Raw genomic sequence first — 21,677 nt, 5'->3', positions numbered from 1 at the left:
GGTACCAAATGCCCGGCGGACCGGTACCGGTCCGCGGACCGGCGGTTGGGGACCCCTGCATTATAGGCATGTTTTCAAACTTTGTAAAGACAAGCAGGTACCAGAAATAGAGAAATGTTTTTATGCGCAAATGACAACATTGTTAATACAATACAATCCCTAGTCTCACACAAAATCGACCAAAACGTTTTAAGGTGCATGCCAGGCCACTAGTTGGTGGTGGCCTACACATTGCTTTTCACATTAGGCGAATTAAAGTTAAAATATTTGGTTTACAGTCAATAAGTAACACCACTCGGATTACGTCGTGTTCCTTCGGCGGCAGCAACGTACTCCAAATGTAATATGGAATTTCAGTAGTCTGCGCTGACACGGTTGTAAAGTTATCATTACAGTAAATACCTGTATTTGTATAAAAATAAATAAATAAACCCTTAAAAAAACAGTCATCCGTAAATATATAACAACAATAAGTTTGGCGGTAACCGAGTGTGCCACCTTCTGCTGTGTGTCCACATATTCTTTTAGTTTACTTGCAGGCCGCAAGTGATTCAGTACTGTACTGTCTTCAAGAGAGGACCTCCCGTACACAAATAGTTGGGTTCATGGAGGGTCTTGCCCACCCATTAAGTGTAAGATTGTACGATCAAGTGAGTCTTTTGTGAGCTGCCGTTTCCAAAAATGTGTCAGGAAGGAAACTGTTCAGAATTTTTGCCGGATTGTTACAGTGGTGCTAATTTACATAACACTGCGTCCGCACCGAGTCTCCCCACCCTTGACTTGGGCAAGTTGGGCAAAGATGTGCCCTATACGAAAACACACAGGTCAAAGCTGCAGTCCTGTAAGGATATATCTCGACACTAATTGACAAGTGTAATTCTGCAGCTAAATGATGAAGTGCTGCCTCCACAACTGGAAATAAAATTGATGCTTTTATTGTTTTCACAAGTGCTTACTTCTTTCTTCCCACTATGAAGAGGGAGTAGCAGCTTGTCTTATTTCAAACCCCTCCCAAAGTTGTGAGCAGTGGCTCATTTGCATGAGATAAAACAACCCCCTCAAAACAGGCTGAGTTCTGAGCTCAACAGCCTAGTTATCTCCGCCTTTGTCATCATGGTAGCAAAAGCCGTTCTTGACTTGGTTCATTCAACTTGTCTGATAAACTTGAGACACCCATGGGAAACTCTTTGGGTTATCATTTTCGACCGCTGCCTGGATACCGAGGAACTATTTTCAATGATGAAATGAATGCCTAATATGTCTCCTTTAAAGCATAGAGGCTGTCTCCACTTAAACGAACGCAACACACGCTGTTACGAATAGCCCATGAGAAGCTTTTGTCTTTCACGCTTCTGCAGCATGCTCTTCAACAACCTCTGAGACTTGTCTCCATTCCTTCATCTCTGACCCTGTAGCTCCTCTCTTCATGTTTGTAAAGATGCACATGAAAAAAAAAACATCTTCCGCTCTCTCTTCTCTTATTGCCTTTTATGTTTGGGTTTTTTTCCCCCCAAATGAAAATTCACCTTTATATCATATGCACACAATGTGACATTAACCTCTTACTGGTACATAACTAATACAGCTGCAGCAGAAACATGTAGACAAGTTACTTTAACTTGAAAGAAAGTGCAGCTTTTCTAAGCTCTTTAACAATAGTGTTGAGTCATTAGGCAAGTTTCTTTGCCCTCCTGTTTATATGGTACATCCATTATGTTCACAAGTCAGTGTTCAGCCTGAAAAAAAAACACACAAGGCAACACCATAGGCTCCTTTTTTTGTGGATGGTGCAAGTGAGCCCGGAAGTAAAACCTGGCACATCATGATTTTCGTGCAGGTCTAAGCCTTATTTAGTGTGTTTGGGAATTTGGCTGCTCACGTTGCACCATGCTATGCGTTCATGCAGACCGAGGGCATTTCCTTTTACACACCCCTTAGCGCACCTGAGAATTTGGTGGCTGAAATTTTTCGGGATGTTCAATACGACTTTTTTTTATTTCCAGACCAATACCAGTACAGGTACTCAATTCTTTAGTACTTACCAATACCGATATCACGTACCTGATACCACTCATACTTTTTATACAAACATTTCAATTAAACTAATGACAGATACGTTTCAAATAAGAGCTTTCAATTATTTCTAACAAAAGACAGGACAGTCACCCTGCAATACAGAATTTAAGTCCAAAATAAAACATAAAGAACGATCTCAGAATTTAGGATTTATTTGTCATAAACTAACAAAAGTGCATCATAAAACTGACTCCCTGTTGTGCAGTCTTTGTTCGAAATCATTCGAAGTGCAGAATCGTAAAGGTTAAAATGACATTTAATATTGCACCGTATAATCACAGCATTCTATTGTATCTTTTTCAGTTGATGAAAGTAGGTACATCATACATACATTGAAATAAGTACAGCATATGCATGAAATAACGTAATGGAGAAAATCAGCACATTGCCCAAACTGAGTTAGCAAATTAACATTTGATGTTGGTCACAGTGCTCTAATAATGCAGTCTAAGAATTAATTAAAACCTTATGAAAAAATGTATATACTTATAGAAAGTGCATTTTCATGGGCGTCTGAGAGGATTCGCATAGATGGAATTCAAAAGAGAAGCCATGCAGAAACCGAGTTAGCAAATAAACCTGTACAATGTGGGTCGCATTTGCCTGCAGTATGAACCAAGCCAAAGTCGACCAGGTTGGATTTGAAAAAAATCAGAAATGAGACTGTCATAAAAAAATCAGTTGCAGGTCGTGTATGAGGAGGGTGAGAAAATCTGATCTGGGTCGGATTTGCCTGCTATGTGAAACTAGCCCAAGGGTAGGGATACACTGCAGTTCAATTAAGATTTTTTCTTTTTTTTCCCCATATGCAACACGTGTTTGATTTTTTTCTTTTTTTTTTAGTACAATTCAGATTATTTCAAATTCAACCTGGTGCTCTTTCGTTTGTGGATATAAATTGGATATGTATGTGATCCATCTGCAATATGAACGTAACCTCACATGCACGATGAATTTGCGCGATATTTGTGAATCTCAGAGAATTCATCTTGTCCTGAGCCAGCTGATTTACTCTGAGCAGCACCACTAAAGCAACAGTTGTGTTTGTAGGCTGGATATGCAACCGTGAAGAAAAATGTTCTCGGTTGACAATCAGTTTGATTTAAAAAAATCAATGTCGTGTTATTCAAGACGCTCTTTCGCCACATATTTACATTCCAAAAATGGCGCCATCATGCCATCTGTACCCATCATCGAGATAACAGGACTCAGCTGGTCAAACAAGGTGCATGAGGGTGACACCATTTTCATCCATTGACGGGATTGGTCAAAGCAAAAGTTTGGTAGGCATGCACAAGTCGCTGCATTGCCCAAACAAGTATTGTACTGAATGTCCCGCCTTTCCCGAGCAGACGAGATTGGAGCAGTCTCACATTGATATTGTGGCGAACTCCTTTTAGTGATTCACATTATCCATCTGGCGCTTGCCAGGTTAGTAACAACGCTCATCTGTGCATACCTTATGGCGCCCGAGTAGGCAGCCTTCTGCAAGTGCTCTTCAAGAGCCTTGCTTTTTTTGTTCTTTTTTTGTTGTTTTTGTCTTTTGTTTTGTCACATTTTGTTTGTTGTTTCATCGTGTGGACCTGATATGGACTGTTTTCAGCGTTTTTTGGCCACGACATTCGTCAAAGGAGAAGTATATGTGCTTGGTGGTTGCGCCTTCTCGGCAGCACGCCTGTACCAGCACAGATTTTGATTGGGAGAAATGTCGGCGCCATTGACTGTCGGTGCTGGACAGACCTGGGGCGCTTGTGTTTTTTGCGCCTGTAATGGGCAGCATTTTTCACAACCCCGTTTTGTTCAGTGGAGATGACCGCTGTTGGAGACAGTCGGCGTTGGTGCGGCTGGATGGATGGCTTGAAGTTGAGGATGAGGAGAGAGGAGCGTTGGCGCAGAGCGCCGATGCGTATTTGGAACCGAGAGTCGCCGCTTGGAATTGAAATGGATTTCCATGGGACAGGAGAAGTGAACCAATCTCTTTTTTCGTCAATGGATGCTACAGCTTGTTGACTTTGAAACTTAGCTTGTAGCCAACGTGTGCACATTTTGAGCATGACGTCTCTGATCCACTGGTGAAAGGACACTTTGATTCTCTCCTCTTTCATCTCAAACTGCTTCAAACAACAAAGCATGTCCCGGAAAAGTGGTTAGGACTGCACGACTGTCCGTGTTTTATGTTATGTGTTGTGTTTATTATTTTACTTTATGTTAACTGTTTTGTTAAGCGCTTTGTTACAGCTGCCGCTGTTGTGAAAGCGCTATATAAATCAGCATGTATTGTATTGTATTGTATTGTATTGTATTGTATTGTATTGTATTGTATTGTATTGTATTGTATTGTATTGTATTGTATTGTATTGTATTGTATTGTATTGTATTGTATTGTATTGTATTGTATTGTATTGTATATCTGACCGATATCAAAAGCCAAATATGCACTCCGTGCGGGTGGGGGGCGATGCGTGAGATGACTGTTAATTTGCAAAGATGTTTCATTTGACTTTAATTTAATGTCACCTGAAACATGAAGCACAAAGTAGACATTTGTGGTGATAGTAATAGTTCATTCATGCAAGCGGCTCATTTGTTACGCGCGGCAATGATGTGACGTCATTTTTAGTGGATGTCTCCATCACCCGAGGAGATCAAGGAGCATCTCCTCATATTCCTCAAATATTTCCACCTCTCCCATCTCGCTACTCTTTCCTTATATGCTGATAAAATGAGCTCCTACACGCAGGATCCCATGTACTTCCGTAAACACTGCCACATGACTTTTTTTTTTTAATCCACATCACTCGACATCGTGCTTTGTGCGCATGCATGTCACATCACAGATGCGTTCCATTCAAATTAGAAGTCACATTTGTTTTCCTAATATGAATGAGCACAAAAGAAAAATCGGATTGAACAAAAAATCTTTATTAGGCCTCACACCTGCTGTGTGAACCGAGCCCAAGTGCTCACTTCACAGCGGTAATCTGTGATCACCCTTGCTAACTACACATCATCCACAAGTGTAGATCTTACAGTTTGTTACATACGTACTTTGCACACGTCAGTCTCTCCTGCATGAACTCCAGCAAGTCAGTTTCTGCATCCGCCATGTAAATGGTGCGCCTTTCCTGCGCTGGAGTCAAAGTGAAGAAGAGGAGCAGCTTTCATTGGCCTGGAAGCACTTCGGCTGTGTTCATGCCCATAACTGTACAAATACCCATTGCTAACTGCATGTGTCCTACAAAAAGAAAACTTATCCGCACAGTTTGACCGAACTTGCGCACTGGGCATGAAAACGGGGCCCCATCACTAAGTACTCAGTCAATATTTTGTATTTGGTGTAACTACTGGAAATCACTTATTTCTGTTTTATATATATATAAAGAGAGAGAGAGGGAGAGGGAGAGGGAGAGGCGGCCCGGTGGTCCAATGATTAGCGCGCCCACCTCACAGTGCAGAGGTACCGGGTTCAATTCCAGCTCTGGCCTCCTCGTGTGGAGTTTGCGTGTTCTCCCCGGGGAGCCTGCGTGGGTTTACTCCGGGTACTCTGGTTTCCTCCCACATTCCAAAAACATGCATGGCAGGCTGATGGAACACTCCAAATAGTCCCTAGGTGTGAGTGTGAGCGCAAATGGTTGTTCGTTTCTGTGTGCCCTGCGATTGGCTGGCAACCGGTTCAGGGTGTCCCCCGCCTACTGCCCGAAGACAGCTAGGATAGGCTCCAGCACCCCCTGCGACCCTTGTGAGGATGAAGCGAATCAGAAAATGAATGGATGGATATATACTGTATATATACATACATATATAAAGTATATGTGTGTGTGTGTGTGTGTGTGGACAAGGCCGATGCAACTGCATTGCTAGCATGACTTATTCTTGATGGAGTATTGCTAAAAATGTGACCAGTTTGATGTTGGATTTTTTTGGAATATCCAATCAATTGAAACTTAAGAGAGAGTAAGTTAAACATGTCAATTGAACCTGAAACCTGATATATATCGTCTTGCTTCTTAATTCCTCAGTTCCCAAAAGCTTATGAGTATTGTTGAAAGGGAAGGTGATGTAATTCAGTGATAAGTTACGAGTTTTTTTTTGAAAGGTGCTGCAGACATCAAACTCAATTCCCCCAAAGCAAATAAATAAATAAATATGTTTATCAGAGTGTATCAGTTTGAGAATTTAATTACTTTGGAGTATGGTCAATTGAGTGTAGGTTGAGAAGTATTTGAAAATGATTGTATTCAGTTGTTATGTCCACTTTACACCTGCTCCCACCTTTGTTGGAGATAGGGTTTGTAATTTTTGGCCCAAATACATGAAGTTATTTCCCATGGCACACTAATGTATTAGACTACACTGTCCATTTCCATATGGCCCATAACTCCGATTAAATGCATCAAACTAACGGTTCTTTTCTCTTTTTGTGTTGCTTTAGGCGATGAATTTGGTAAGTGAATCTCATTCGTGCCGTATGCTATGCTTCCCCTACTCGCATCATCGTCATCAATGCACCTCCGTATGGCCCTCTGCTGGCATGGCATCCCCCCCCCCACCCCACCCTTGCCCCTGCCTCCCTACCTACTTCGCTTCCCCAAAAGAAGGCGCGGTGCTCAGGAAACAGCCGCGCTTTTGAATACTTTTTTGCATCCTCGCTTGCTTTTTTGAGGTGCTGCTTTGTTGTTTTGGGGCTCTTGTCTCTTGAGACAAAAGCTTGGTGCTTTTGCAGACAAAAACGCAAAAAAAAAAAAAAAAAACCGCAAAAAAAAACCAGCTTTAAACAATTCAACTTTAAGGCCATATGTTACTTGTCATTCCCAACTTTTAGATTTAAAATAATGTGACTACATCATGATTCAACTGTTGTTTCGTATGCTGTTCTACAAACATTCATCAGTGCAATACTGCTCTCCTCATCCTTTTGGTTCTATGGTGATCGCAATAACGCTCCGCTTTTACTTTGCTTTCAGTTTAAATGAGCAGTTGAAGCTGTCTTTAGCATTATCTCGAGTTTCTTTCTCACTACTAATGCCTATGTACAACTGAGTTTAGACAGAAAGTCAAGCGCGGTACACACATACAACAATCTTTACTTCTTCTTAAAATGTTGAGGACCAAGACAGAGCACCACACACCTATTCATATCTCCAGATCAGGGAGGGAAAATCCATGTTAACACTCCCCACACTGTAGTACTATCGCAGAGGATAATCTTGTAGAGGCATCCAGCAATCAGCCCTTTGCTGACCTTGGCTATCGTTAAGTTTCATGTCACAATCCAGGAGTCCTTGGCTCCACCCAACTCACTGCTGACCACACACATAGGGATTTGTGATTGTAAATACTTGAACATCGAACACTTAGCGCCCACCCCTCCCCCCAGGAGTCCCCCACACACACACTCCAGGATAATTTATCAGGACAGTGATCCCTCTTATTTTGCAGCATTTATGTTCCATACCGCCCCAGCATCAGACAAAATCCACAAAGTAGTGAACAAATAGTTATTTCATTATTTACTTGACAGATATTTAATGCGTCATGTTTCTAATACCAACATATATGCAACCTCACACCACAGGATAATCTTTTATAAACATCTGATCTTCGGGCCTTTGCTGACTTTGATGGAAAGGGAGGGAAAATGCTCAAACGTGGCCTTAATTGGCTGTCCCTCCATTTCACATTACAATCACAGAGTGAATGGCTGGGCCCAACTCATCAAGTATATTGACCAGGTTTAGGATTTACGATTGTCAGCCCGACAGAAAAATCACCCTTCATGCACCACACACTTCAGGATAATCTCGCAGGATAATTCTTTGCGGACGATTGGGCCTTTGCTGACGACTCAAATTTGGCCCCATTATGGGTATGTGTGTACCCCGCTTTAGGAGTCCTGTGCACATTGTGGCGCCCCCTTGTGCTTGACGTGCCTGCTTCCCATGTGCCGTCACACAGGATCAGGCATCCAAAGACAAAGCCCTGCAGAATATGGCGGCGCTCTCGTCGGCACAGATCGTCTCGCCCAGCATGATCAAGAATCATCTTCCACCAGTGCCCCCTGCACCCTACCCGCCAAACCCGCCAACCGAGGTGGCCCCCCCCCCCCCCAACAACAGTCCTGCTTTGTTTCACATGTTATTTTTTGAAGCTGAAAACCCCCTATCATTTTCCAGTTCTGGCCCACTGCAGTTCCGGGACAGCCTGGACCCTCTCAGGAGTAAGTAGAACCCCCCGCCCCCTAAAACTCGGGGGGTGGGTGAGGTGGGTGAAGGGGTGTTTGGGACGCCAGGGTTTATGACAGTAGACAACTTTGTCGCAGATGCATAAATCATTAGCGGCATTGCAAAGCATAATTAACACGTGACGTTTTTGCACATCAGGCTGGTTCTAGAGCTCAACCCGGGAAGGACTCCTGGGCTTGGTCGCACCAGCCATGCGTAAGTTCGCCTCGATAGCTGAGCTCCTGTCGTGAGCACCATAGCACTGCTACTAACTTCCACACTCTTTCTCTTGTATGTTTCCTGCACCTGATTGACTTCTAAATTCTATCACCCCAAAAATACAACCAAACGCGGCCCCATGCTCTTTTGTTTGTCTTATTCAAGGTTGGAACACAATGAAGCAGGTGGACTTACGCTTTGCTGGTGCAGCAACACATGCTTACTTGTACACCAACTAGCAGTCAACATTTAAAGGAGACATATGTTGTTGTTTTTCTCCCCACAATTTAATGACATGTTTTGGGCCTGCTGTCAAAACAATATTCCCAAGAATCAAGAATGACAGTGGATTTTCCTGCTTAATTCATATTCCTTAAACACAATATTAATCAGAATGCGTCTTTCAACTAATGGAGCATATAGAACATAGTGTAATGAAAATTTTTGGGGTTGATTTCTCTTTAAGTTTCACTCCACAAAGCCCTATTGCGGGGTGTGACAAGGCGGCCTGACGGCTTTTGTTACCATGACAACTAGGAGCGGAGCAAGCCAAAATGCGAATGAAAAAACAGATAACGTGTAAATAAAAGGCATCATTTGTATTTTCCCTTGTGAAGGCAGCGCTTCATCACTCTGTTTCTAAATTCCACTTGTTAATTACAGTAAAGACTGAGGCCTGCTGCTACTCGTTACAATTATTACTCATTACATTATTTATACAAATAAAGGATTTCCAGATTATTAGATATTTGGAAGTGCCCATGTACACTGAAGACTCTCGGTAAAATGAACAGACACACAATTTTGTCTCTCGGTTGAGGTACAATTTATACTGTAACTGTAACAATACCACCTCGACACCTGTTACTACTTTCCATTAGCACGGGCTTTGGTGCCATTTTGTGGCATTATTGGACATTACTAAAAGAACAAAAAGTAGTTCCACAGACAAAAAACGATTACGGGTAGTTTTGATTTGTGAATACTGAAGCACGAATACTTTGGGGTGCTGCTTCTCTGAAGTGAACTCTAATTTGTACTTTTAACCCTGCAGTTCTGCTTCATTTTTGACTTGGACTTGAAAAAGTGTTTCTGTGTAGTCCGACCTGTGCTTGAAAATGGCGGATCCGCTGTCAAGTTGTGGGGAGAGAAGCTTTTCTAAAATGGGTGGCTTACAAAAGATTTACTCAGTAGTTCAATTTCCCACTTTTTGTCTGCCCAGGAAATTCACTAAAAGTACAGTTTTAATAATGTGGTCCCTTGAAAGCATTCAAGCGTATCAGCCAAACGTGTTCTTTCTTGTCAAGTTTGTCTCACCGAAGCATTTGTTGTCTTCTAGTATCAAACCTTTTGCACAGTCTCCCTACCAAAGCCTATCAGGTCCTGTACCACAGTCCATCCCAAGTAAGACTACCTTTGTGCAGACTGTTTATATACTGTATGACCTACTCTGTGATATGTTGAATATTTGTGTGCTTGATGTACAGGTTACGAGCCCTTGGCGCCACCTCCCCCGCCCACAGCTACAGCTGTGCCAGTGTGGCAGGACCGGACCATTGCCTCGTCAAAGCTGCGCATGTTGGAGTACTCGGCCTTCATGGAAGTCCAAAGGGATCCGGACACTGTGAGTTCAGTTTTGGTGTTGTTTTTACAGTATTATTGAGATAAGAGATATAGTAATGGAAAAAAATGATCACTTAGTGAAGTTTGTTTTCTTTTCTCTGCATTTCATTGTTCTTTATTGACCATGATAATGGAAAGGAGAAAAGTCTAAAATTCATTAAAAAAAAGCAACAGATATTTGAACGTAAATGGTGGAGCAACACACATACATAACAGTACTCACTGGCAGATATTCATTTATCCCCTGTGAAGAACGAGTAATATTACTGAAGTGTACTGAGAAGCTGTGACAGTCATGTATAATCATATGTCAGTATTTTACTGCCCTAAGGTGCACACACCAGAAGGAGCAGCATAATGTCCAGGTGTGCACATAAGCGGTGCGTAAGTGTGTATGCTGAAAATAATCATGTGCGCGCCAGATTCAATTGCCTCAGTATGCATTTGCTTTCCAAGCATATTGCAGACACACTTCTGTGACTGCAGCTCAGTGCCCACAGTCGAAAAGTCCAAGTCAAGTTAGCAGCCACAATAATTGCTTTCTAGGGTCAACTTCTGAATAAAAGACAGCAACGCCATTTACAGTATTAGTTGGGAAGTTTTATTTTGTTGCCATCGCGGCTCGTTGCAATGTGTCATCAACCATTATAGTGGCCTGGCTTCATTTTGCTGCCGCTAACAGAAACAGTGGCTACTTTCGATTGGTGGTAGTGGTGGTGGCGACGGCGGATACTTTCGATTGGTGGCGGCGGCGGTGGCAGCCGAACGCGGGGAGACCGCTGACGGGAAAGTAATTTGGTCTCGCTGCGCCGTGTCTTCAACGGTCCGTCAAAATACATGAAAGTAGTCTGTGGTTCAATAAACATTGGGTACCGGACCACTGCCCAAATCCATGCTGAATCAGCTAGCGGTCTCACACGGTCTCAGATTACAAATTGTAGTTGGCCAATTAATTTTTCAAGGCTGCCATGTGGAAAAACTGAAATGGAAAAACTGAATTTAATGTCTTTATTTTGTTGTATCATTACTAGGGCCACCTCTGTTAGAGCTTGTTATTGGAAAATTAAACTTAAAAACTGGTGAAAAAAAATCAGTCACATCAAAATGACATATCTCCATTAAATCACTCTTGATACAAAAAATATAATTTCTACAATATCTGTATAAGCGTGCTGACATAAGCAAACACCACTACATTATTAGCTGTTCTTATGACTACTAAATCATTAGAAGGGCAAATTCCACTCTCTCTCCATTGTCCAGAAAATACGATTGCTGTTCAAATTAGACTGTTGCTCTCACGATGACCACAGTTAGTGTTGGTGCTATTCATATTTTTTTTCGAAATAGTTGCTAGAATGGTCATAAAAGTCTCTGATTACAGCAACAATATATTTGAATTGGCAACACTAAAAACAAATCTCTGCTCTTGTTCTCTTGCACTGCTGACACACATGCACATCAAAATAAAAGCCACCCATACTTGACATTTTAGTTTGACTTCCTTAAGGCTGCAGAGACTATGCACAGGCCGGATGTGGTTCGCGGGCCCTACTTTGCCCGCCAGATGTGCTATAAATCTTTATGTCCATCCATGAGGTCGGCGGGCCAGGAAAAGAATGAGCACTATTGGGGGAAAAACTTAGCACCATACAACAACCTATTGTGCTCTTCTGAGAACCACAACAAAATTATGGGAACCCCAGATAATGTCCTTTGAATGGAAGCAAAAGCTACTTTACATTCTGTTTAATTATGTTATGACTGTACTTATGTTTGCATAATACATTATGTATTAGCACAAGGCTGGAATGGGTTACAAAACCATCAGCAAAAGGCTTGGTGAGGAAGAGATGAATTATGATGCTAATTATTCCATCATTAAAGACACACAAAATAAACATCTTTGTCTGGAAATCTCCATGCTCAAGAAGATGTAAATGTGTTATAGTTCCATCGCATGGAAGGAGCCACTAGAGGGCACAATTAATTCACAACAACCATGTTACTCAATTAATGGCCATTCGTCTGAAAGTCAGGGGTTCACATAAGAGGTGCGGTGATATGCATGCGTAGTGAAAATATTCACGTATGAACCAGATTTGACTGTTTCAGTGCCCATTTGATTCCTTCAGAAAGCTAACTTGAAAATAAAAGCTGACTAAGGCATTGATATCCATGTCGTACAGTACCTTAGTACTTATTAGGCGTTTATTTTAAATTTCACCCTTGTGGCGCATTGCATCGTGGCCCACACTAATGTCTTCATGTGAAAGCGGACCATGGTGCAAAAAAGATTGGGCACCGTACCGCTGCTGCTAGAGAACTGTGCTAAATCAGCAAGCCAGTGGCGGGCAGTGAGTTTTGGACTTGGGCCTTAAGTGGGTATTTAGTGATGTAATTCACCTCCTAATGTCTTTTTATAAAACAGTCACCTGCCACTTGTGTATCACTGGTATCTTATTTGTCATTCGGAAACAAAAACTAAAATGAAAACTGAAAAAATATATATATAATCAGTCACAGTAAAATCACACATCTTTACATATTAACGATTAATCACGATTTAATAATAAACATTTACAAAAAAAAAAACATGTCTACGGTGAGCATTTTTCCCCATATTGATAAAGTGTTCTGACATGATGAGCACAAACCACTTTTAGCTGTACTAGGGCTCCCAAATTGTTTCCAGGGCAAATTCCTCTTCCTTTGCAGGAAATTAGATTGTTGCAAACATGAGGACAGCAGTTGGTGCAGTGACAATATCTTAAAGTTGGCAAAACTGAAGACGAGTTACTGTTTTTGTTTGCTTGCTCTGCCGGGCTGCTTGTGCATATAAAAATAAAAGCAGTACATAGTTTGTAGATGTTTTATTTTGACCTCATAAAGGCTACACAGACTTTAAAAAGTCTGGATGAGGCTCATAGGCCCTACTTTGCCCAGATGTACTGTAAGTCTTTAAGTTAAATCATGAGGTCGATGGATCGGATAAAAAAAAATACTTACCAAACAACAACCACTGGTGCTAGTTTGAGAACCTCAAAATTCTGTTGTGCGCACCTCAGCTTATACTGGTCATGTTTTACGAGGTGGTAGTTGGAGGACCCCAAAAAGCAGGGAAGCAGGGAGGAGCAGGGTGGCTGACCAAAATGTATTTAACAAAAATGCAAACAGGAATACACTGGAGAAATTAACTCAAAAACTCACTCAAATAAAGTCCAGCAAAATCACAAGAAATCAAAGTAACAAAAAACCTGAAACAGAAAACAAAACATGACACGTGCACACAGCAACAATGACCCGACACTGAGTGGTCGGGCATCAAGTCTTTTAAAGTGGAAACTAATGGCACAATGGCCAACAGGTGTGCAGCTGCAGGCGGAGCCCTACAGTGCCACCTGTTGGTCACAAACACAACCATGACAATACTCTTACGATACATGTTTCATCAAAGCAGCTTGATGCTGAACATACAGTATATTTCCCTGCGAGATTAATTGTGCCCTTTCTTGTGTCTCCGTTTTGCAGTACAGCAAACACCTGTTTGTCCACATAGGGCAGACAAACCCCTCCTACAGTGACCCTCTCCTGGAGGCTGTCGACATCCGGCAGATCTATGACAAGTTCCCAGAGAAGAAGGGAGGCCTCAAGGAGCTTTACGAGAAAGGCCCTCAGAATGCGTTTTTCTTGGTTAAATTTTGGGTGAGCAATCAAGTTTCATTTTAGGAAGTCATTTGTAGGGGTGGTCGATGTAGGACCAGAGAAAATCTCTCTCTCTCTCTCTCTCTCTCTCTCTCTCTCTCTCTCTCTCTCCCTCTCTCTCTCTCTTTCAGTGTGTGTGTGTGTGTGTGTGTGTGTGTGTGTGCGTGCGTGTGAGAATCTGCAAGTATGGTTCATTGACAAGAGTATCTGCATACGTGACAAAAGTGGCATTTCGTAGATGTATGTACCTGTATATTGGACAAGGGTCGATAAGTCATGCTCATACAAAAAAAAATTGCAGTTTGAATATGAGTGTGTTTTTGTTCAGTTTTTATTTTGTCATGCAATACTGTATATGAATAACCTACTAGTGTATTCATATGACATGAGTAAGATTTTAGAGAGACCAAGGGGTACGACTAGATACATTTTCTGCTTCTTCCTACTCCCCTTGAACATGCGAATTGTGCTGAACCAAAACATCTTATGATCTTTTCCTGTTTTTCAATTTTTTATTTATTTTTTAATCTTTGTGTTTATATGTTCATTCAATCAATCAACCAATCAATCAATTAATAGGTCAAGGAGATATATGCATTTCCCTCCATTTAAAACAATAGCTTTGTGTCTTTAAAAGATCTATATGAAGCGGTTTTGTTAAAATACCCCACCTATTAAAAATTTAGGACACTGTTATTCAAGTCTCGCCTTAATTAGCCTGTTTTGCGTGGGTGGTCTTTGTCTCATGCTAATGAGCCACTGCTCATCCCAATCCCCTCTAGTCTGAGAAAATGAGCAGATATCATTCACCTAGAATGTAAAGAAAATAAATCAATTGCCCATAAACAAAGTAAAATCCGACAGTACACTCAAGACACTTTAGTGGAGTGGAATCGTGTATGTCGCGCAAGCAACGGACACATCGCATTTGTGTGATTATACACATGATGGGTGGGCAAGCTCTCCAGGGAGACAATTCATTGTACGAAAGCCATGATAGTTCTCCATATGATGTCCCTTTTTGAAGGATTACATTGATTGTGCTCTCTGCAGGCCGACCTGAACAGCAGCGGGATGCAGGATGGCCCCGGTTCTTTCTATGGCGTCACCAGCCAGTACAGCAGCGCTGAGAACATGACCATCACTGTTTCAACCAAAGTCTGCTCTTTTGGGAAGCAGGTGGTGGAGAAAGTCGAGGTAATGGCATGTCAGGATCAATTAGCTCCGCAAACATGCAGTTTGTGAATTGAGCTATGTGTGTGTTCTCATGCCCGCCCCTCTGCAGACAGAGTATGCCCGCCTGGAGGGGGGCAAGTGCGTTTACAGGATCCATCGCTCCCCCATGTGCGAGTACATGATCAACTTCATCCACAAGCTCAAACACTTGCCTGAAAAGTACATGATGAACAGTGTTCTTGAAAACTTCACCATCCTGCAGGTACACACTTCGATATGGGAACGCATTTCAAACGTGTTTTATTTATGTATAGCTAGTATAATCCCAGGAAGGCTTGGAATAGATAGGTGTCAAAGTCCAGTCCTCGAGGGCCGCTTTCCCTCATGTTTTCCATCTCCCCCTGCTGCAAAACACCTACCGGTAATTCAAATGATCAGCTCATCAGCAAGTGCTGCAGGAGCCCGATAACGATCCTGGTCAGTTGAATCAGGTGTGTTGCAGAAGGGGCGAAATGGGAAAACAAGCAGGGTAACGGCTCTTACCTCTTCGTCAGAAAAATAGCACCAGGAGGAGCGCTGACTGACTTAAATGTGCGCCTCAGGGACAGAAGTATTACTTTGAAAATTAAAGTGATGGTAACACAAATGAAGAATTAGGTGACTAAAGAAAGAGATTAAAACAAAATGTGTGACTCCACTCCATGCTTGCCTGACCACATTCCTCCCACGTTACCACACCAGACTCATCCTTCCACTTTAAAGTCATTTAAATATCAATGCAACACATTTTTGTTATTGATCCCATTTTTCATGAACTGAAATCAATCCAAGACTTTTTATGTGTTGACAAAATTTGAAATTTCTCCTAATGTTAGGCACAAATCTGTCCAAATGCGTGTTTCTGAGCACTTCTTCTTTACTGAGATAACACGGTTGGTACTGTATATCAAGATGCTGATTAGACAGCATGATTATTGGACAGGTCTTCCCACAATAAAAGGCTAGTCTGAAGTGATGTTCAGCTCATGAAAAATACAAGCAGAAGCAAAAGTGTTTATGTTTTTGTTCAGAGGTGGACATTTACGCCTGTCGTCACTTCTCTGTCAGTAACGATGGAAGGTCTGTGGGTCCGTCATTGACGGACTCCTCTTTTCGCTGGCAGACTGACGATTGGGTGTAATTGAAACACTGGCAGAATAAGTGCCGACGGAACCGATTTTCGGCCATTGACGCAATAATCAACACTATCTAAAGAGGTTATAAGTGTGGAGGTCAAGGAAGGCTACCGTGTATTTTCCTACCTGACATTGTGACTTCTATCTCTTTTGCTCCCCTAGGTGGTAACGAACCGCGACACCCAGGAGACGTTGCTGTGCATCGCATTTGTGTTCGAGGTGTCCACGAGCGAGCATGGCGCCCAGTACCACGTCTACAGACTTGTGAAGGACTAAGCAAAAAAAAAAAAGTGAAAGCATGCCTTCCCCCTCTCTTCAGCCAGCAAAACCAGAAACAATGCTAGAGAACTAACACTAACACACATAAGGAATAAAAAAAAAAAGTCACACACATGCAGACCAGTAGCTTGTGCTTAAACGTGCTTTAGATGAAGTGGAGGTACGCCATGGCGCTCGAGAGAACGAGAAGGTGTCGAATGAGAAGATCACTCAGAGCAAGGAAAGAAGACAGAACTGGACCACAGATGAGGAGGAGGAAGAGGAAGTGGTGTTGCAGTCGATTTTGTCAGGAAACAAAAGTGCCTTTTTTTCTCCAAAGATATAATTGCCTGCCACTTTGAATTGCCTTTTGTACTACCTCTTTTTTTTTTGTCAAATGATAGATCATCACAGGGCAAGTTCATTTGGAAATAAGCCCTAGAGCCTTTTCACACCAACATTTATCAGTGAAAGGACTTGATGCCCTGTTCTGGTACTGCTTGTCTGTGATTTTAATCTTGTCTTAAGTGGGGTTCACACATATCAATTTTTAATATCTTGGTGTACTTCAGACGAGTGGCACAGCACACCACAAACATAACGAGATCTCCAAAAATCGCGAGTCTCCTCCCCCAAACCAGATGTCTGTCAAAGTACTAAGTCCGACCTGTAGGAGGCAGCATGGGGCAACAGAAGAAAGACAAGTAGTAGAAGAAAATTGTGAGTGATTTTCATAAATATTGAACAGGGGTAACAGGTACATTGTGGGCCCCAACCCTTTTCAGACCAGGTCAGGGAAGATAGATCAACATAATCTTTTGCAGGCATTCGATAATCAGGCCTTTGCTGACTTGGTAAAGTGGGGGAAATGCTCAAATTCTGCCTCATTACAGGTACGCATGTATTGCACTTAAATCACACGCAAAAGGATTTGCGATCGTCAATATTGAACAAGTTTCCATTGATAATTGGCAGATAAGCGAAGAAAAAAAAATAACACATCTCGCACCACAGTATAATCACTCATATTAATCTTTTAGGGACATCGGACAACTGGGACTTTGCTGACTTTGATTAGAAAGGGGAATGCTAAAATGTGGCCTAATTGTCAGGATGAAGTCTATTCCGTTTTGATCGGTATTGACAACACACATCAGGGTTTGTGATCCTAAATATTAAAAAAGGTTTAGCATGTATGATTGTCACACCGACCATTTCCCAAGCAGATCAGCAAGGAAAATTACCGGTACTCTTAACACACTTCACACCACAGGATAATCTTTTAGAGACATCTGATAAGTGGGCCTTTGACTTTGATCGGAAAGGGAGGTGGTGCTCAAACTCGGCCCGATTGTCGGTATGTGTATGTCCCCTGCTTAATTGATTTCACATCACAATCATGGAGTCTGTGGCTTGCCTGAAATCGATGTTGATCACATGAAAGGATTTGCTGTTGAACAGGTATAATATTTATGATTGGCAATCCCAACTGTCTTCCAAGCCGGTTGGGAAAGGGGGAAAAAAAAAAAACTTCACACACTCCACACCACAGAATAATCGTTCAGGATAATTATTAGAGGCATCCGACAATTGGGCCTTTGCTGAGGGAGTAAAGTGCTTCCATTTGGCCCACTTATCTGTATATCACACAAAAATTTGTAATTGTAAATATTGAACAGGTTTAACATGTACGATTGTCAACCGTCTTCCAAGAAGGTTCGGGAGAGAGGGAAAAAAAACACTCTTCAAACACCCCACACCACAAGATAATCGCTCAGGTTAATCTTTCAGCGGCATCCGACAATCAGGCCTCTGCCGACTTTGATTCGAATGGCTGAAATGCTCAAAAACATCACGATCTACAGTATGTGTGCACCCTTCTATGCAAATCAATGATTTGTTCAACCCTATGGATGCTTTTAAAATTGCTCATCCTTCATAAAGCCAGCGCTTGCTCCTGCCCATGTACGACCACGTCCACCAATCCCCTTGTTACACTGCTTTATTGGAAGACGTGAGTTCGCACAGCTGCCCTGAGACGACCAGGGTGGTGGTTGTGGTGTGAGGCAGTGGAGACCAAGTGACAGCAGTGTTTGATTTTTCTGCCTTGACGTGTATGTAGCCCGAAGTGAAAACTATATTGTTTCTGTACTGTGAGTCAAGTGGATCCCTAAAGGAATATGTGTCACATAGGAGTATTTTTATTTTGAGGAGGGGAGGGGATGGGGCTTTATTTGTGATTAAGTGTCCTGGCACAGAGAGAGCAGAAGAGAACTAGCAAATTGAAATCAGCGTTTCTTTTGATTAAAAAAGAAATTGCATGCTGTGAAGTCATACATCTTCACTCACTATGCGGAGAAGCTTCAGTTTTTCATATTTAAGATGTAATATCGACACCCATCTCCAACCTGTTGTCTCTGTGCTGCGTGCAATGTGATCATTGATTGTTATTTATAGGTTTGGAAAGCAGATTCTAATAATAAGGGCAATGTGGGGTTCACTACTTAATGATCATTTTTCCATTGATTTGGAGATGGTTCAACGGAAGTCTGTGTGTATGTCTGCGTGTGTGTGTGTGTGTGTGTGTGTGTGTGTGTGTGTGTGTGTGTGTGTGTGTGTCTCACTGGACAATTTCCATCCATCCATTATTTTTCACCGTAAAATTGGACATATTTTGACAAAAGTGCCTGCCTGGCTTTGAATGTCGTATTTTGCAACTTAGAGAAACACAAAAATAATGCTCCTTGCTCTATGTATTTTTTTATACAGTTTTCTTGCCAGTACCAATATTTGTCCATGTTTTGATTCTGTCGTCTTTTTGACTGTGAGTGTTTTGCCTCACTGAAAAATAATGTGTGATTGTGCTGACATTGATAATTAATAATAAGATATATAATGTATCATATTCTGAATGGTGTGGGAAGGTGTTTTATTGTTTTTGTTGTTTTTGGTTAAGGTGGTTTACTAAGGTTTTTGCCACAATTGTGAATTGCAATTTTATACTTCCAAATAGAGGTTGGACTATGTAATCAAACAAATGTATCTAACAATAAAAGACACATGGTGCCTTTGGGGGCCATTTCCCCATGATATGCTGTGTGATTGCCTTTGTCCACGACTTTTCTTCTTCTGATATTATTAGGTAACACAGCATATAACAATCGTAATATAATACTAAATACAACATTTTTGTTCATGTTATGATCTGTATCAGAATGTTACAAGTACTGTACATCCATGATAAACACTGTACATACGAAGCCAAAACAAGCCAAAAGGTGAGGCTAAATTCAATATTTTCCAACATACATATATTATCTACTTTACATATAAAACACACACTATTGTTGTATTGTAACACATCAAAAACGCACAAAAATACTGCTCGATGAGCCAGCTGAGACAACTTCATTTCCCAGAATTCAACGGGACCAGAAATAATACGGAAATCACCAATAACCCGTAAATTAAATGAGTACATTTATCAACTCCCGATGGTCTTAGAATATACAACATAAAATATGTATTTTTTTTTTGTTAATTAAAATCGCCCTTATCTTTGTGCTTTGTTTTGGAAGCGATGAGTCGGATCGGACGTGAAGAACTGAACGGATACCCCAATGCCGTCACTTGTAAGCAAAGATGTCATGCCTTTCATGCGCTCTGTTTACACTTTGACAGTACTGAAGAGAAGCCGCGTCGCCGAGGGACTTGCTATGTCACTTTCAACCATCATGAAGTCAGAATAACTGACGACGTTGTGGGCCTCCTTCAGTCGGCTTAGCTGTCCGGTAGAGCCAGGAAGTATCCTGGACCCGAGACTGTTAGAGCCCCAACCGCGCTTCGTCCCACTGCAAACGGTTCGTCCAGGTGAGTTAAAAAGGATACAGTACACTTTTAAGCCTTTAACGATGGTTTAAAACATGATGAAAATGTATTTTGATGCCAAGTCAGTACGACTAATCTACTTAATCACGATAAAGCTAGTATGTGTAGCTTTCCTCTCGTTTAAAACTTAATTCATGATCTGTAAATTGAAGTACTGTAAACACAGCTTTTGCTCCATAAAAATTATTACAGTTTTAACTAAATGTACCGTTGTCAAGATTGTATTTGCGACTGTGTGTGGGTACAAAACCAGAAACCCTTTGTCCTTTATGACATGTTATTGTAAATTTATCTTCCATCAGGCAGATAGATCAGTGCCTTAACAAGGTCCAATCATAAGAATGGGATTTCAATTTGCATTACGCGCGAACAATATTCACAAGGTTTGGCTTGTGAATTCAAGTTGGATGTGGTAACGCTAACTTGGTCCATATGTCATGGTCAATACGAACCCTATGTGCTGCTGCAGGGCAGAAGTCAAACCTCAAAGTTACACAGCGTCTTCTTGGCTGTGTGTCATAAAATTGAAACAAAACAACTACTCAGCCATTGTCAGGAAACACGTTCATGAACGCAGATATTGGCATATTTTTCTGTGCCTGTGTGGGGAGTCTCTTCAATTTGGATCAAATGGAGGTTATTTGTCATCACAGCATTTTTGTCCTCTGTTGCCAGTTAGATAAGTAAGGCCTATGTAAGGTTCAATGTTTATCTCATTTTGTGGTTACATCAAAACAAGAACAAAGAAAAAGTTTGCTTAAGCTCCAGATTGTGAGACTGATTTTCCAGAAAATCGGAATTGATAAAGTTCTAAATGTAGGTCGTGTTTGAATTAGAAACTCTTCATCGGAGATGGGCAACTTAAATCCTGGCCGTGGCTACAATTTTTCTTCAGCGCTACTCGAGGACCACAGAGGACCACACACTTCCTAACGAGCTAGATTTATGACAAAAAAAAATGCAATTTTAAATATGAATGAAATGTGTGCAAATTTCATTTGTGATCATACATTTTTCAATGCATGCATCATAAGATACACCATCCTTACCCAAAAACAAAAATATAACGTACCATTCAAGGCAGCATAATGCTCAACAAAAAAAACCCCAGGCATGGTGAGACTGAGAATCTCTCTCCGTCTACATGCCCCCCTCCCCACACACACAACAGCATTTCTCCTTTTTCTATATAAGCAGCGCGTGACCCAAGCTCTGCCTGGTCAGCTTTTTACACCACACGCACACACACGCGCACACACACACACACACGCGCGCACACACACACACACACACACACACACACACACACACACACACCCACACACACACACACACA

General features: G+C 41.6%; 2 protein-coding genes across 2 annotated transcripts in view; both read left to right on the top strand.

Annotated features, from left to right (window-relative positions):
• tead3b (TEA domain family member 3 b) overlaps positions 1-19,543 on the top strand; it is a 35,822-nt gene extending 16,279 nt beyond the window's left edge. The window contains exons 6-15 of the mRNA XM_019856175.1: positions 6,509-6,520; positions 8,032-8,166; positions 8,250-8,293; positions 8,457-8,513; positions 9,856-9,920; positions 10,004-10,140; positions 13,671-13,844; positions 14,898-15,041; positions 15,130-15,282; positions 16,358-19,543. Of these exons, the coding sequence (XP_019711734.1) occupies positions 6,509-6,520; positions 8,032-8,166; positions 8,250-8,293; positions 8,457-8,513; positions 9,856-9,920; positions 10,004-10,140; positions 13,671-13,844; positions 14,898-15,041; positions 15,130-15,282; positions 16,358-16,471 (1,035 nt within the window). The 3' untranslated portion in view covers positions 16,472-19,543. The remainder of the gene's footprint in view (positions 1-6,508; positions 6,521-8,031; positions 8,167-8,249; positions 8,294-8,456; positions 8,514-9,855; positions 9,921-10,003; positions 10,141-13,670; positions 13,845-14,897; positions 15,042-15,129; positions 15,283-16,357) is intronic.
• Positions 19,544-20,027: 484 nt separating this feature from the next.
• smpd2b (sphingomyelin phosphodiesterase 2b) overlaps positions 20,028-21,677 on the top strand; it is a 12,304-nt gene continuing 10,654 nt past the window's right edge. Inside the window, exon 1 of the mRNA XM_019857655.1 lies at positions 20,028-20,323. The gene's annotated coding sequence lies outside the window, so the exon portion shown is untranslated. The remainder of the gene's footprint in view (positions 20,324-21,677) is intronic.

The sequence above is a fragment of the Hippocampus comes genome, unplaced genomic scaffold (genome assembly GCF_001891065.2).
Source record: "Hippocampus comes isolate QL1 unplaced genomic scaffold, H_comes_QL1_v1.1 scaffold17, whole genome shotgun sequence".
Classification (NCBI taxonomy): Eukaryota; Metazoa; Chordata; class Actinopteri; order Syngnathiformes; family Syngnathidae; genus Hippocampus; species Hippocampus comes.
This window is presented reverse-complemented; position numbering and strand designations above follow the sequence as displayed.